We start from the raw sequence: 17730 nt of genomic DNA on the forward strand, positions 1-17730 counted from the left end.
CTCTCATTTCAACAAGACCAAGCAATGTTGTGTTTTTATGTTTTATGGGGACTTTTTACAGACATAATGATTTTATACTGTACAAAGGTATATTATATCCCCCTACATTAACCCTGCCTATCACAGAAAACTTTCTGCATTTTTACATTTTCATCTGTTTTCCAAAAATAAATAAATAAATCCCCACAAGGACAAACATTTCGGATATTGTCATCTTTGTGGTGACATTTTGTCCCTATAATGTAGTGTTACACAGACACACTTAAGCATACACAATCTCTCTCTCTCTCTCTCTCTCTCTAACGATTGTTCGCCACTTATCCCGCGATTGTAATACAGTAGTAAAAACTGAATTGTCCCGCATTTTTGTGCACAGAACTGTTGATTTCTCCCTAGCTTACCCGCATCTAGGTTTCCTTCGAGCATTACCGCTTCACACCAGAGCCTCTCACAATTTAGATAGAAAAAACAAAGCCAATCAGCAGAGGTGGGAGTAAGTCACACATGAACAAGTCACAAGTCTCAAGTCTTAACCTTCAAGTCTCAAGCAAGTCCAAGTCAATTTTGTGAAAAGCAAGTCAAGTCAAGTCATTAATTGAGTGATGATTGAGCATTATTGAAGACACCTGATGATAACAAGCAGAATCACTGAAGGAGAAAATCACAAATTGTAAGTTACCATTATGGCGATTTGTGTTTGCTTTAGTTGGGCTCTAGACCCTTTTATGTTTACTTTAGATTTTGTTTGTCTGCTGTTATTGATTTATAACAGTCAATTGAACAAAGAAAAGTGTAATCTGATAGTGTTGGTTATGTTTTGACATAATCATGTTGTGAACCTTAAAAATGAAATTTATTGAGGTATCTTAACTTGATAATTACAGCAGCTCTGTGATTCTTCAGCCTATGATTATCAGTATTTTTCATATAATTCAAAATATTTAATAAACATTGTTCTGATCAAAACACTTTCAAATGAATTTATTTAGAAACACAGATATCAATAATCTGCCTGTGAATCTCAACAATGGTGACAATAATAAAGCATGTTGCAGTGGCTGCCACCAATCACAACTCATTAATGGCTCCCATCATGCATTGCGGTATGAATAAATTATGATCTGAATTGTCTATGTAATTTACTTTTCCTAATTGAATATTCTGCTCGTCACCATTGTTGAGATGCATAGACTGAATCTTGACGTCTGTGTGTGCCTAAAAGAAAGATTTTTTTATCTTTTTTTTTTCAAAACAACTTTTAAGAAATCCTTTATATTATATCTAAAATTCTGGATATTTATGCAGAATCACAGTTATGCTGTAAACAACAACTTAAATCTAAGTCAGAAAGAAGGATCTTAATGAGTTCAGTGATCAAGTTCAAATGATGATTGTCATAATATAACCAACAACATCAGATCACTTTTTTGCTTTGTTCATCTGGCAGTTATAACTCAGATACAACAGTCAGACAAAATTTAAAGTAAACATATAAGGGTCAAGAGTCCAACTAAAGCAAACACAAATCGCCATAATGGTAACTTACAATTTGAGATTTTCTCCTTCAGTGATTCTGCTTGTTATCATCAGGTGTCTTCAATAATGCTCAATCATCACTCAATTAATCACTTAATTTTTTAGATTTTTAACCACTCAGCATGTGGAAATGCATATTTAAAAAAATGTTTCAAATAAAACCATAGTCCTCAACTTATGTAGTTTTAACTTATTTTAATATATAAATTCAGTGAAATCATCAAACGTTTGTATGACTTGCCAGTGACTTGTGACCCAAGCTACGACTTGACTTGACTTGCTTGACATAAAGCAGTGACTTGACTTGACTTGACTTGCTTTTCACAAAATTGACTTGGACTTGCTTGAGACTTGAAGGTTAAGACTTGAGACTTGTGACTTGTTCATGTGTGACTTACTCCCACCTCTGCCAATCAGTTTAGCTATGTGTGTTAAGCAGGCGGGACTCAGATATATATTAACCATTTGTGTACCATGAATTGCGCATTTTTCTCAGAACGCTCTTGAGATTTTAATCTAAATGAGATGTTTCCTGATTAAATAAAATAAGCCTAATACATAAAAACCACAAGACACAACCGGACAACAGTGGTTATATATTTATATTTTAAGTTCTGGTCGAAATTTTTGCTAGGGACATATCAGTGTCACTGGATATTGGTAGGGATACGTCCCTAGCGTCCCTACTAAATTCTACGCCCCTGAGACATGGTAATCGTTTGATGACAAGTTGATTGGATTGATTATTTGAACGTGCTCCTCCCGAACTTTGTTTACGAAACGTGTAGATTCGCGCCATCGCGTCTGTTATAGAAGATATCGACAGCGCATTCATTTTAAAAGAGGAACAGAGAACCGCGATCAAGGCATTTGTCGATCGGAAACATGAATGAAAACTTACTCCGTTGCTCTGATTGGTTGTAGGTCTATCCAATTGAGTGCAGAGGCATTTTCTTTCCTGGTTTGGTTGAAACACGCCCCATAATCAAAGTTCAATGGAGCAGTATCAGACTCACATTCTGACTAGAATCTGAGTATGACGACGTCAGGCTACTATTTTCCGTTATTACAGTTGACTACGCGAAGTGATATGGAACTGTAATGCGGTCAAGACCTGCCTGGAACTACTTTAGCCGTGCGTTTCCCTGAAAATAATGCACACCTTAGAACGTTTGTCAACCAATCAGATTCAAGCATTCAATGGCCCTGTAGTATAAAATTGAATAATGTATATGAACAAAAATATGCATTGCTTTTTTTTACAATCCAAAGCAACTTCCTGATAGATATTGTGCCGCTGAATTAACAAGGACAAGATTATGATGCTTTTGTCACATTCTTACTATTCCTTCTGTTCTCCACCAGAGGACACTATTACAACACTAACTACAAATTGCAACTTCTTTGAATCCAACAGAATAGCCACATCACCCATTAACATGAACATAACCATTATTAAACACACACTGTATTTTATAAAGTCATATTAAATATAAAGCGCAAGCAAGCCTCTTTCAGTGGGTCAAAAGTCAACAATAGGAATGAAAAACAAATCACTCCACATATGATCAGGGATCCCTTCACAATGTTTACACTTCCCCCGACTGCGCTCAGAGTTATACTCTCATCTTCACTTTCTGAATCCATATCCACCTGATCCATTGCTGAAACTGCCTTTTTTCTGTTGGTCCGCATTGTTTTGCACACCGCTGCAGAGTGGCTGTTCTTAAACCCGAAGGCTGGACATTTCTCTCTCTTCTTCTTCTCATGTTTCCAGCCACAGTATCTGAATTGTATGATGACCCATTCCCATGAGGGCTCTCCTTTTTCTCTGTGTTTCTTCTTTGTAGACATGTAGTGTCGCTGATGTCTTTGTCTCAGTAACTTTGGCTCTCTGTCTAAACAGTTTGAGTCATAATGTCCCACACACTACTCTGTCTCTGATAAGGGAGTCTGTGATCACCCCAAAATTGCATGTTGCTGCCAGTGTCCTTAATTCAGTCACACAGTCACATATTTGTCCAGACTAAAACAAGTAATAAAAACTCAGTGAGTGTTTTAGCGCAATTTTCTCACCTCATGGGATCACAACACTAAGAGATAGTAAATCTTTTCCTGGATTTTTTTTGTGCGTTCCCGAGATTAGACCTTCCTTAACATAATGCCGAAAACCCGAAGTCTCTAGGTGGTCTGGTTGAGGAGTAGATAGAAGTGCAAGATGCGCACAGACGCACAGAACAGAAATCATGAGTTAACAAGCGCAATTTTGTCCGGTGGAAAATTGCACTAAAAATTAAGAAGAATTTTATCTTTCAACAGTCTTATCTTGGAAATCACAAAATCCATCCAACTTTGATATCACTTCATCAATCAATAAACCCTCTACATCCGTTCCAACTCCCAGAGTTTGGCATACTTCACTTTATATTCAGCTGTTTGGTCTAGCATAATCAGATTTACATAAACATTTAATTCTTCCTTCCATCTTTTCCATGCAATTGCCAAATTACAGTCATCAAATCTATTTTCCCTGGCGGTTTCAATGCTCTCTCCATCCTGCTAGAGCTATTATTGCATGTAAGAACGATCAGTCATTTACTCACTTTGATTTTTGTACAATCCTGTCTGACCTTTTAATTGTCAGCTCTGTTGCAAACACTCAGAAGTTCTCTCGGATTTGAGCAGCGATTATCCACACGTGTGTGTCTCTTAGTTACGTTCCTCAACGAAATGATGATCATTGGATTCCCCAGCAGTTTGTTATCAGTCTTTACCGTCATATCCCACTGCCACCATGTTTCAATATTTGGTACATAATCATGAAAGAAACAGGCTTGCATGTAGTTCCATGAACTCTCAACTTTCTACTCACAAAGAGAGTGCTACTTTTAGGGTGTAGTATAAGTGGATGAATTGGGATGCATAATTATTCTAATCTCACATACTATATATATAGGATGGATGGATACTATGCACATTGGGACGCAGGGAGAGTTTCGAAAGCGACCATTCACGCTAGCGCAGCCTTCACTGTAAATCTTGCTGTAAAAAAATGGCCAAATTCTGACAGTAATATACCATTTTCCATCAAAACAGTAATATACCGTAGAAAACAATGCATTCTGGTTAATATCACAGAAGGGAAGAGAAAACAGAACTGAAAAAAGAGAAACACATGAATGTCTCGGTTACGTATGGTAACCCTCGTTCCCCGAGAAGGGAATGGAGACGTACGTCAGAGGTGATTCTGACGAAATGGGGATCTCGCTCGAGAGCCAATATACTTTGAGTGTAACTAAACGAGCCAATGCACACTGGCATGCGATAATTGCACCAGCTGCTGTACATTTAATGAGCAGCAGTCGCAAATTAGTTTTTCCACTGAGGAGCTGTACCCGGGGTGGGGCAGTGAGGAGGAACACAGGGACTCGGCTTGGGAGGCACTGAGGTGGAGTCTGTGTGCCATGCAACACTTACCTGGTTCCAGGGTGGGGCAAAGAGTGTGTGGGAAGGCCTGGTGGCGTCCCAGAGCCGCACACTGCTGCCCGCTGGCGATGAGAGACGTGGGTGTGAGTGGCAAGGCATGGAAGTGTCGCTCACTGCCATCCGTGCCCTCTTGTGACCCAGAAGATGGATGAAATTGCTCTTTTATTGAAAATGTGGGTACATCTGGACTCTGAGGAACAGAAACAAAGTTTTCCACAGCGTCGTCGAAGAGGCCGGCCTGGCAGGTACAGCCACAGGTGTGAACAGAAGTTCTTGTTGAGAATTAACTAAGGTTTAGATGTTTTATTGAAACTAATAATGTGTTGTAGTCGCCATTATGGTGATCAATGTTTGTTTTAGTTGGGAGCTTGACCCTTCATTTTATGACATTAGATTCTCTTTTGCTGCTTTTGTTTGCTGCTTAGATTCTCTTTTGCTGCTGCAAGAAAAAGACAAGATGAGGTTCATCAGGTGTTTTTGTCTGTTGTGAATGGTCTTTTTTTTTATTGCCAACATTGTTGAGATTTATGTGCTGATATTTTTATATCTGTGTGTCTAAATGACTGTTTTTTGTTATTGTTTGTTTTTTTGTATGATGTATTTTTAAAAAAATCCTTCATTATAACTGATTGCTGTTGGAACTATTCCTTAAAGGGACATTATGTAGGAATTTCTCCCATCTAGCAGTGAAATTGTATTTTGCATTCAAACGAATAGTGCTCTACAGCTCCTCTTTTTTTAAAACGCGTGTTGCATCTACGGTATCCGTTATGTACCAAAAAGCTATGTAAGGATGTCCTCTAATAGCACTTCATCGAGTTTTCCTTCGGGTGAACTGGTTTGTTATTTCAAACAAACTGCAACTTGACACAACAAACAAACGAATGTTACAGTTTTGAACAAACAAAACTTACAACCTTGTTTTTAGGGCCTTCTCTACTTTACTCAATAGCTGCTATTCATCAAAGAGCCTGTTTAACTTTTAACTATAAATGTTCTACTGTCTATATAATAAAGTACACAACCAAGCAATGAAAAAAGCTTGTAATTAAGACTGTAACATTGACTTACCTGTCAAGAAGAAAGCAGGACACTTCAGCATCTCTTTTGAAAGCTTTCTCCTGCATTAGCTATCCCAACATTAACATTAAGTCAAGGGTCAAGAGCTCAACAAAAGCATACACTGATCACAACAACTGTAAAACCTAACAGTAATATCAACTAAATACAATTGAGTTCACAGCACTCAAATATCACCGAAACTTGAATGACTGAAACAGAACTCAAACTGAATGAGTTATAAAACATTTCTAGATCCCAGAATGATAATTGTATAATTAAGTGATTAATTAAGTGATGATTGAGCATTAGTGATGAGCACCTGCTGTTAACAAGCAGAATCACTGAAGGAAAGAGAAACACAAGAACTACAACTGACTTCAGCCACAGCAAAATCAACTGGAGATAAAAGAAGACATTAAATATCTCAAGATCTCAGCAGAGGAGGATTAAACAACTCCACGAACAGCATTACCAGCTTCACTTATTATTAACCACTTTGACTTTATTACTGCCATTCGTCTACAGAAGTTCTTATTAGAATTAACAAAGGTTTAGAAGTTGATGATTTGAGTTTCATTTAAGGTCACCATGATGGAGATCAGCGCTTACTTTAGTTGAGCTCTTGACCCTTGACTTTTGCACTTAAGATTTTCTTTGGCTGCTATAATTGAGTGTTTATAAAACATATTTATTATGGCACAAAAGCCAAGGAAAAGTCTGATCTGGTGTTGATGGTGCAGGATTGTTGATGACAATCATCATTTCGTGACTTGATTCACTGATTTCATTCAGAGTCTGATCTTTGATTAAAAGGGCAACATATTAGTTTAAATGGGCCAACAATGGGCCTTACAGCAGAATCAGTTATACTATAATGAATAATACAAGTAATACATCACCTATCTAATCAGAGATTTGGCTCTGGGAATGATCAGAGAATCAAGTCACTAAATGATGATTTTTATCATCTTAACACAACCACATGCTCATATTTTCTTTTGGCGTATGTGCCATAACAAATGTGTTTTATAAACACTCAGTTACAGCAGCCAGAGGAAAAACTGGTGTTAAAAAGTCAAGGGTCAAGAGCCCAACTAAAGCAAACACGGATCACTATCATGGTGTCTTTAAATAAAACTCAATAAATCATTATCATCTAACCCTCTGTTCATTCTCAATAACAACTTCTGTAGACGCATGACAAAAGTCAAACTGTTTAGTAATAAGTGAAGCTGGTAATGCTGTTTGTGTAGTGGTTTAATCCTCCTCTGCTGAGATCTTTAGAGATTTAAACGTCTTTTATCTTGAGTTGATTTCATCTAAGGCTGTGGTTGGAAGTCAGTTGTAGTTCTTGTGTTTCTCTTTCCTTCATTGATTCTGCTCGTTAACAGCAGGTGTTAATCACTAATGCTCAATAATCACTTAATTAATCACTTAATTTATTGACTGCAATGTATATCTACTTTTAGTAAACTCAACTGAAATAAGTTCAGAGTACTCATAACTATTGTTTTTATAAACTTAAAGGAACACTTCGACTTTTTGGGACTTTAGCTTATTCACCGTATCCCCCAGAGTTAGATAAGTCCATACATACCTTTTTCATCTCCGTGCGTGCTGTAAGTCTGTTTGACGCACACACCGCTAGCCTAGCTTAGCACAAAGACTGGATGTAAATGGCTACAGCTAGCATACTAATCCCAATAAGTGACAAAATAACGCCAACATTTTCCTATTTACATGTTGTGATTTGTATAGTCACAGTGTGTAAAAATAACAAGGTCATATGAGACACAGCCATTTTTTAAACGTTTAAATACTGGGAACTATTTTCTCAGAAGGCGAAGCACTGCTACTTGGGCAGAGTGATTAGCGCAGCACCCGAGAAGCGCCGTTCCGTCAACAAAACCAACGTGACTAACTAGCTAGTAGCGAACGTGATTCGTGATCATGGCTGACTTTGAGAAATTGTCATTGGATTTTTATTTGGTATCAAACCAAGATCCAGAACCATATCGTTTTGAGCCAGAATACACAGACGAGGAGTTACAAACTTTGGAAGCTGATAGACAAGATGCCGAACAGAGCGCGTTTGTGACAACACAATACTAACATTACAGGGGATACATGGAGCCCGGGAACAACTGTAATAGTAGTGAGCACCCTATTCATGTAATAGTGTCACTAAGGTTACATTACATCTAGCTAATGGCACTGTAACAGTAGGCTAGTCATCTAAAAACATAATGGAACACTTACCGCAGCCGCAGGTGATCCACTTTGTCCTGTCTTTACTATCGATCGGATGGCCGTATCCTTCAGCACACGTTTCATGGTCCGTGTGGCAAATTCCATTTTTTCAAAATAGTCGTCCTCAGTGAAATGTTCTGAGCAAACGCGATAGTCCTTGATGATGTCTACAGGTGTGTTTGGATCTATATCCAGAGCAAGTAGCCACTGATTCATCAGGTCAGCGTTTTTGGTTGGAATTCTATGAAACATCATAGTATTACCTGGTCTCCCCTGTTTATTGTCGCAGCTCTTTACAATTCAGCGAACACCCATGATTGTAAACTTTGCATTTACTATCTAGTAATTGCTGACTCTATTACTCCAACTCTGAGCGAACTCTCTGCTCCTCACCACGGCGCTTCTCGGGTGCTGCGCTAATCACTCCGCCCAAGTAGCAGTGCTTCGCCTAACTGAGAAAATAGTTCCTAGTATTTAAATGTTTAAAAAAATGTCTGTGTCTCATATGACCTTGTTATTTGTACACACTGTGACTATACAAATCACAACATGTAAATAGGAAAATGTTGGCGTTATTTTGTCACTTATTGGGATTAGTATGCTAGCTGTAGCCATTTACATCCAGTCTTTGTGCTAAGCTAAGCTAGCGGTGGGTGCGTCAAACAGACTTACAGCATGCACGGAGATGAAAAAGGTATGTATGGACTTATCTAACTCTGGGGGATACGGTGAATAAGCTAAAGTCCCAAAAAGTCGAAGTGTTCCTTTAATTGAATTGAGGCAATCGGTTTCCTCAAATGAAATGAGTTAGCTTAACTTGTTGGGTTTTACAATGAATTAAGGCAATCGGTGTCCTCAAATGTAATAAGTTAGCTTAACTTATTGAATTTGACTTTGTATTACTGTTTTAGTGGACTCGATTAAAATAAGTTCAGAGTACTCATAACTATTGTTTTTTATAAACTTAATTGAATTAAGGCAATCGGTTTCCTCAAATGAAATGAGTTAGCTTAACTTGTTGGGTTTTACAGTGTAGTTGTTGTCTCTTTTTTTCTGTTCTTGTTGTTCCCTGTTTCCTTCAGTGATTCTACACAGCAGATGTCCATCACTAATGATCAACAAATCACTTACATATTAATATATTATCTCATTGCAACACTGTGTCAGTGTTACTTTTACTCTTTGTAGCGTAGGGTTGAAATGATTAAAGGTGTAAGATAAAAAAAAACACCCACAAAATGTATCTTAATAGTAATAAACTGTAAGTTAAAAACAGTTGTAGATTACAGTAAAGAACCGTACAATTAACAGTAAATTACTGACGTCAGTTTTGTCCGTATTTTATTGCCCAGATGCGGATGACGTCATCTTTCTGTTCTCTCTGTTTAACCTTTGAAAAAGGAAGGAAATACCGGTATGTAAAGAGGAAGAAATGTGTAGTAGACATCAGTAAAGAGCACACATGGCTTTTCAATTATGGTCACGAGTTTCGAAAATCTTCTCTGTGCTTTGTGTTTTGCTTCTTGCTGAGACTTTATCTTCACTTCAAGCAGGTAAATGATTAATTTTTACTCAGATAACCAAAGTCAAAGTAACACGTGCACGCTTCCTGTCAGACTTCCTGACCTCTGTAACGACAGAACTGAAATTTGAGTATAAACTTATACTAACATTGTATATGAAATATAAAAGTATGTACATATTTATGACTAAAACATTCAAGTTTTGTCAACTTAAAATGCAAATGTATAGGTTCAACAGGATTACTTTTTAGCAGCCTTTAATTTATCTAAAGATTGAAGTCCTACTGAATTATCGTGCTGACAAAATAATCTGAAAAAAAATATTTAATTTTTGTTTGTCCAACAGGATCTTGTTTGATCCCATTAGGATTGTTTAAAATTTGGGATTTTGTCTAATGTGTCCCTCAGAGAATTGTAGGCCTTGCTTTATATATATTTGTAATCGATTTAGTATCATGACAAACACTTGCCAAATGGGTGAACATTTCACAAATCTGAGGTAGAACATTCAAACATTTGTCATTTTTCCTTAACAAAATAAATATCTTTATTGGAAAATTAATTTCTTAGTTTCTGCATGTGCTAATGGGGGATATTATATCAAGACTGCGGTTCAAATGAGTTTCGTTCCGCTTTTGGCGCATAAACATTATCGAACATTTATTGAACTCTTGATATAATCGAGAACAAATTATATTGCTATAATTATCATTATCGTTTTATCGCTCAGCCCTAACTGAAGTGAACAGTAATTTCCTTATTGTTATTGCGTTTCATTGCAGAGAGACACTCTCTGTATTACATTTACACTGGTTTGTCCAAACCTGTGAATCTGCCGGGCATCTATGAATTCACTGCTATGGGTCTGCTAGACGACAGACAGATTGACTATTACAATAGTAAAGAAAAGAGAAAGATTCCCAAACAGCACTGGTTGAAAGAGAAAATGCAGGAGGATTACTGGGAAAAAGGCACTCAGACGAGAAAGAGCAAAGAACTGTGGTTTAATGTAAGCGTCCAGACTCTGATGGACCGCATGAGACACAATGAATCAGGTGAGAAACATTAATACCGTTTAACCTGCTTATACACATGATCATTTGATTTATTATCATCTAACATACTTTTTTTTCTGGCCATTTCAGATCTTCATGTTCTTCAGTGGAGAACTGGTTGTGAAATTGAGCAGCAGGGAGATGAAGTGAAGTTTCTCAAAGGCATTTATGAGTTCAGTTATGATGGAGAGGACTTCCTGTCGTTTGATGATAAAGAGGCTCAATGGGTCGCTCCAGTTGACGCAGCTCTACCAACCAAGAGAAAATGGGACAATATGCCGATCCTAAACCAAAACACCAAAGACTACCTGGAGAAAGAGTGTGTGGAGTGGCTCAACAAATTCAGAGAATATGGAGACGAGGAGCTCAGAAAAACTTGTGAGTAACTGTGTTTGTATTTGATACCATATCTGCAGCGGTTATAGAGAGAGACCTGACTGATTCCAATTTCAGCTCCTCCGAAGGATCACGTTTTTGCTAAAAAGTCCAAGGACACAACCAAGCTGAAACTGACCTGTGTGGCCACCGGCTTCTACCCCAAAGACGTGATGTTGACCATTAGGAAATATCGCACATCTCTGCCTGAAGATCAGATTGAATCCACAGGAATCAGACCAAACCATGATGGATCCTATCAGCTGAGGAAGAGTGTGGAGATCAAGGAGGAGGAAAGAGATGAATATGATTGTTTTGTGTCCCACAAGAGCATCATAGAACCAATTATTTTTCATTTGGGTAATGAAAGCAGTCACACATTGAGACATAAATATCACCTGATAGGCTATTGAAACAAAAAATAATTGAAAACTTATATTGTTTTTGTTTGTGATATCCTTATTGATTAAATACTATTTTTCAACTTTTCACATTTGTATAGATCGAAAATACAGTGACCCCCAGCCACAGAAGACCATAAGTTTCAGTGGAGTTGTGATTGGTGCTGGGCTTATGCTGACAGTTGTTGCTTTAATTAGTTGCATCTTAAAGAAAAAAAAGATTGTTGGTGAGTAGTGATGGAATAATGATGATCCATGCATTACTGTTTTTGGCTTTGTGTAGTAAAGGAATAATACTTAATTTCTTTTCTACTGGTAAAATGGCCAAAAATAGAGATTTGACACTGAAAAAAAAGGATGGAGGATGCAACACAGATATTTAACTGCTCATTGTGACCCTGTTGGCCCACTGAGTATTTAATTGATTGATGGTCATGTCTTAATTTGTACATTTCTAGTATTGTGTCCTTCTCATGGGCATTTTATACTATTTGACTTAAATAAGCTTGGACAAATATAAGATCAGAATATGGACTTGTTTTAGATATTTTATATATTACATTCATCATCAGTGCAAAGAATATTCAAAAATGTATTTATCTGTCATGCTGTTTAGTTCTCAGAAGCAGAAACGAACGAGAGTCTGAAGATGATCTTCTAAGCAAAGGTACTTCTAATCCAAAAATCTGTTCACTCTTATGCAGTTTATTTTGACTTTGACACAATGACACAGTCAAACAGATACCAACTCATCTGACTCAGAACATGCCTTTAATTCAACAAATAAGAAATGAGATCAAATGAATTCATTAAAAGTAAACCATTTAAAATGAGTAACTGCAAATTACTAAAAGTTAAACAAAAAATTCTGAATAAGAGACAGATATGAAAGATAAATGAACACTTTTAAAAAAAAGAACACTATTTTTTATTGCCTACATTGAAGACACCAGATGATAACGAGCAGAATCACAGAAGAAAAGAGAAACACAAGAACTACAACTGACTTCCAGACACAGCCTAAGATTAAATCAACTGAAGATAAAAGAAGATATTAAATCTATCTTATTACAAACCAGATTGACTTTATTTCTGTCATTCATCTACAGGTCTTTTTGAGAATTAACAGAGATTTAGATGTTGATGTTTTATTGGAAATGTTTGGTCGCCATTATGATGATCAGTGTTTCCATTACTTGGTCAGTTTGACTCTTGGCTTTTTATGTGAGTTTGTGGTCTTTAAAACAGTATTTTGCTAAAGCACATAATTTGTTTAAAATGAAAAAGGTTTAGTTATCATACAGAAAAAAACTGGTTAATCTCATAAATGATCAAAAGTAGTAATAACAAAAACTATTTGATATTAATAGTTTTTCAGTAACAATATTTTGTTGGGACAGATCAGACATTCTTATAGTTTTTATTTTTTAATACACTGACATACAGAATAAGCATATGAATCTTAACAATGGTGACATACTTCATGCCACAATGCATCCTAGGAGCATTATAATATAAAACTCGTGACTCCCAGCATGCATTGCAGCATGAAGTATGTCACCATTGTTGAAATTCCAATGATGATTCTTGAAGTCTTTCTGAAAAAAAAAAAAATAATAATAATAATCTTGCAATGTGTTTAAAAATCTAAATTCAGATTGTCTGATGTGCCAGCAAAATAATATTGGTTAAAATGTATCAATATCCAATTAATTTTGGTCAGTGATAAGATTAGTGATTTTTTCTACTTTATGGTGTTAAAACTATATCATCTGATCATCTTTGTTCATGGTGTCCTTTGCAACAAATTATGTCAGTGTCACAGTTCAAAATCTCTGATGCGGGATGAATGGCTAAACTTGAATATCTGTGTGTTACAGGTCTTATGACAACAACAGGACGTGAGAACAGCGATCCAGCTGAATCTGGTGAATATGCCTCTTATGGCGCTTTTCCATTACCAGTACCAGCTCGACTCGACTCGCCTCGCCTCGGCTCGGCTCGCTTTTCGCTCCGTTTTCCATTGCAGATAGTACCTCCACAATAGTACCTGGTCGTCATAGCGACGCCGCAGGAAACTGCCGTGACTTAATCTTTTACGCGAGACACACCCGCTACCCACACACACAGGACAATGGAGGAAATCGAGTGTATGCAGTTTTTGGATGTTTTTGTTTTTGTTTTTGCTGTTTTTTATTCAGGATACTCCGTCTGGCGCGTGCAATGATGACGCAGTGAATAGTGATGATTCTCTTTGACCAATCAGCAGTCTGCCGTGTTTTCACGTCACATTTTAGTATCGCCTCAGCTCGCCTCAGCCCGCTTAGAACCTCGCCGGAGGTGGTACGAAAAAAAGTAACTGGAAGCAGGTACAGGTACAACTTTTACACAGTGGAAAACCAAACAGAGCCGAGTCGAGCCGAGCTGGTACTGTGTAGTGGAAAAGCGCCATTATTCACATACAAACCCAATTTGCTAATACTCTTTCACCTTTATTTAACTGACTACAGTACAAAGAAAATATTTCCAAAGTTTTCACTGACCAACTTAAAGGTGGGGTATGTGATTTGCAAAACGGCCGGCAGATTTTGAAAATACACAACTCAAATGGTCCTACCTTCTTTCCTTTGACTCCACCCATTCGAAGAATATGGACGAAGGGGTCACGCGGGTGAGGGGAGGGGGTATGGTACAACCGTTTGATTGATGCTCTTACTGTCCAATGATTCTAGGTGGTCTTGGAAATGATTGGCTGGAGTTTTTCGAGTCCTGCCCATTCCACAGATGATTAAATTGCTTAATTTTCATTTCAGTGCTTCTAACTCAGTGGCTGTAAGTGGGTTAGGAATAGGATTTCAAGTGATTTTGAAAAAATTGCCAAAAAAGAGAATCACATACCCCACCTTTAAGTGTGTTTTTGTAAATATAATCACATTTTGATATTGATCGTCTCTGGTTGGCAAATCACAGATTCTTGATTTTATTGCATTTTAACAAAATGCCCCATCTTTTCTGGATTTGGGGTTGCTTTTTTAATAAAGCATCGCTAAATGCCTGGAGTCATAACTGGCCTCATCATGAATCTCATCACACACACAGCAAGAACGAGCAGAGCCTCATCGGTATTCAGCTTTGTTTGACACACATGCTGCTTTTCTGCTTCTCAAAGTTTCTATAAATGTGTGTATTAATTTTGATTAATATGTTCAGTGGCCAAATTTTGTTGTTTTTGTTTTTTGCATCTCCATTTGATAGGGGATCTCACAAAACTGGAGATAACCAGTGACAGTTCATCTAAGGATGTGCCAAAGACGCTTGAGATGTGAACTAATGAGGTAACTTTATTTTATACCACAGGGCTGCGTTCAGCCCCGACAAAACGTTGCACAACGTTTTTTAAACAGAAACGGTGATGCGTTGAACACACTGTTCTGATGACGCAAGAGTTGCAACTATGGCAGCTGAGAAGGCCATTCTTTGTGTTCTTTGTGAAGAATTTTCTGAGCCTGATGAAGTCGGTATAAATATGTGTTTAATACTACAAAATATGCCCGATGTTACAGTAACTGCACTTGCCACCCAGAACAAAAGAGAACATCCCAATCGAGTGAAGGGATTGCTGAAACTGAAACTGAAGCACACATCTTACCTAATTCAGACTAAAACACATCTATTTAGCCTCACATACTGACTTTATTTGTAGTTCATACTGTTTTAATACCCTGTATTTTCTTTCTCATTTTTAGGAAAAGCACTTAATTACCATTGTTTATTTCTATACCAATACACTTGCAATGAAGCTAAAAATATAAACAACTACATCATTTTGTTGATATCCTATATTTTTTACAATAAAACTTTCGACAAACATGTCTTCTAATATCCTCAGTTGTTGCGTATACCGAGCTGCATCGAACACATTTTTAAATTTAATACTTTCCTTGAACCCATTGTGCGAGTTCACTTTAATACCACGTGCTTTATATACATGTTGTTGCTGATTGGACTGCAGTTCTGACACACCCACCAAACAAGAGAAAACGTATCTCAAACCCTGTTGCACACCGGTGCACGCCGTTTCCAGGAAACATGACGTTCAACCCGGAAACCGTAGCAAAACGTTGCGCACTGTTTTGAACTTGAACATGCCCCAGGTCTGCTAAATGCTTGATTCTGTGTGACCAGTTAAGTTAAGTGTGACCAATCCTGTTCCTGGATTGCAGAGTTCAGTGATCTAACACAAATTTAGGAAATATTTACATTTTAATTAAATGTAATAAATATGTAAAGTAAATATTGTAGAAACTGTTATGAATGTGTTATTTATTATCTTTAAATTAAATTGTGTGATATCGCATCAAGTGCACAGAAGGGTCCATAGATTTCAATGGTCATGATGTAGCTGTTTATGTCTGTGTTTCAGGACTCCCACCACAATCAACACTGCAACAGATCAAGCCCTGGTATAGAGAGATGTGATACTGGTTGAAATATATCAACACTATCAGTATTATGACGGCTTAGAGAGCTGTACAGAGGAACAGAGGAGCCCATTTTTTGTCTTCAATGCTTGCTGCACTATTTTCTATGAGTCTAGACTCCTGGATGCTAACGCTAATGTTTCTGACCCCGCCCTGCGCCAGGTTATCACAGGAATCACAGATAACGTTTCAAAACTGATAGATGAAAGGTCATGAAAAGCTGCTGTCACTACTTGTGCATCAAGATAACAGAAAACTTGATGACCATGAAAAACTAATCACTGAAACTGAGAACTGAATTTCCGCAGTGGAAGATGCTGACAAACTGGAGACGCTAAAGAGACGAGTTTGTGAGATACCGGATCATTTGGATGATTTGGAAAACAGAGGGAGAAGGAAGAATTTTTGTATTAGGCCTGCTGTTATATAGACACATTTTGTATGTTTAAGGTCTGCATGTTTGTCAGCGCTACATGTTGACTAACTTGTTAAAGGTGACATATTATGCCCCTTTTCACAAGATAGAAATCTATGGCATGCCCAGACTGTGTCTGTGAAATTTAAGCTCAAAATACTCCCAGATCATTTATTATAGCTTGTCAAAGTTGCCCCTTTTTGAGTGGTTACATTTTTGGTTAAATTTGACACATTAGGTAAATCAGTTCCCTCCAGGACATCAGTAGATCTCATCCTAATATCTGATCTTGAGATCAGTTGAGCCGCGTTCGAGGCTGTTGTAAATGACTCAACAAACACACACCTGTGACCGCATTACATTAGTGTTACTGCGCAGCTGCCGTTTGTGACTCTTTGTTGCTGCATGTGTTGCTTAGCAACCTCTTAGGAACTACATTGCTTGGCGGAGGAATAAATGTGTTATAATGTTATATTTTTTGTTGCTGGTGTTTATTTTATGAATAAAATAAATATTAAAATGAATATATTTATGGAGTAACCGTTTTATAAAAGTGTGTATATATAGGAATAGTATAATGTTAATGGGTGATGCCCTCTTGACCCACAATCCTAACTAGTAGGTGGCGGTAATGCACCTAAACTGTGACTGATAGTAAACAAGTGAGAGTTCACAGAGTTAAACCTAAAAGTCTGTGTGTTTATTAAATTAAAGCAGAGATGTAGCACTGCCTTTTCATTGTATGTATGTAGGCTTTAAGGCTTGATATTCATGATTGGCTTTACCCAAAGGTTCCTCATCTCAAAGTCTTCTCTCACAAGGACATTATTTATGGACTCGTTATGGAGAGCAACAAAGACGTTTTTTTGGTTAATAGCATCCTTATCCTAGTTAAATTTTATATACACAAATTTAAATATCTGAAAGTGAATTCTATGTTCTGTGTATTTCACAATGAGTGTCTTTATTATACAAATGCCCAGGGGCGCAACTACCCAGTGTCAGAGGTGTATGCAGCAACAATTATCCCCCCCCCCCCCCCCCCCCCCTTCCAAAGATGTTGGAAGATAAATTTAACTTTATTGGACTACTACATAATAATAGTTATACTATTAAGCCCATTATAGTAATAGACATATATTGTAA

At 37.3% G+C, this 17730-nt stretch overlaps 1 protein-coding gene across 3 annotated transcripts; it reads left to right on the forward strand.

Moving 5' to 3' along the window:
- The first annotated feature begins 9712 nt into the window (after positions 1 to 9712).
- LOC311087316 (H-2 class I histocompatibility antigen, Q9 alpha chain-like) lies at positions 9713 to 17118 on the forward strand. Of its 3 annotated transcripts, XM_084120639.1 has the most exons (9): positions 9716 to 9887; positions 10640 to 10912; positions 11003 to 11290; positions 11366 to 11647; positions 11790 to 11915; positions 12305 to 12355; positions 13569 to 13616; positions 14944 to 15023; positions 16112 to 17118. In XM_084120639.1, the coding sequence occupies exons 1-8, from the start codon at positions 9797 to 9799 to the stop codon at positions 15012 to 15014; spliced, it is 1230 nt and encodes a 409-aa protein (XP_083976765.1). In that variant the 5' UTR covers positions 9716 to 9796; the 3' UTR covers positions 15015 to 15023; positions 16112 to 17118. The 3 variants fall into 3 exon arrangements, with proteins under 3 accessions (XP_083976766.1, XP_083976764.1, XP_083976765.1); XM_084120638.1 differs by lacking the exons at positions 14944 to 15023; positions 16112 to 17118 and having other exon boundaries at positions 9715 to 9887; positions 13569 to 14359; XM_084120640.1 differs by lacking the exons at positions 11366 to 11647; positions 14944 to 15023; positions 16112 to 17118 and having other exon boundaries at positions 9713 to 9887; positions 13569 to 14362.
- The last annotated feature ends 612 nt before the right edge of the window (positions 17119 to 17730 follow it).

This window comes from Abramis brama (genome assembly GCF_963993115.1).
Source record: "Abramis brama genome assembly, chromosome: 1".
In the NCBI taxonomy this organism is placed as follows: Eukaryota; Metazoa; Chordata; class Actinopteri; order Cypriniformes; family Leuciscidae; genus Abramis; species Abramis brama.

Bases quoted from the DNA above. Each gene is read 5' to 3' on its own strand.
- LOC311087316 (XM_084120638.1), top strand. From the start codon at position 9,797: ATGGCTTTTCAATTATGGTCACGAGTTTCGAAAATCTTCTCTGTGCTT. The intron at 11,648-11,789 runs GTAATGAAAGCA...ACATTTGTATAG, and splicing joins ACCAATTATTTTTCATTTGG to ATCGAAAATACAGTGACCCC. The intron at 11,916-12,304 runs GTGAGTAGTGAT...CATGCTGTTTAG, and splicing joins AAAGAAAAAAAAGATTGTTG to TTCTCAGAAGCAGAAACGAA.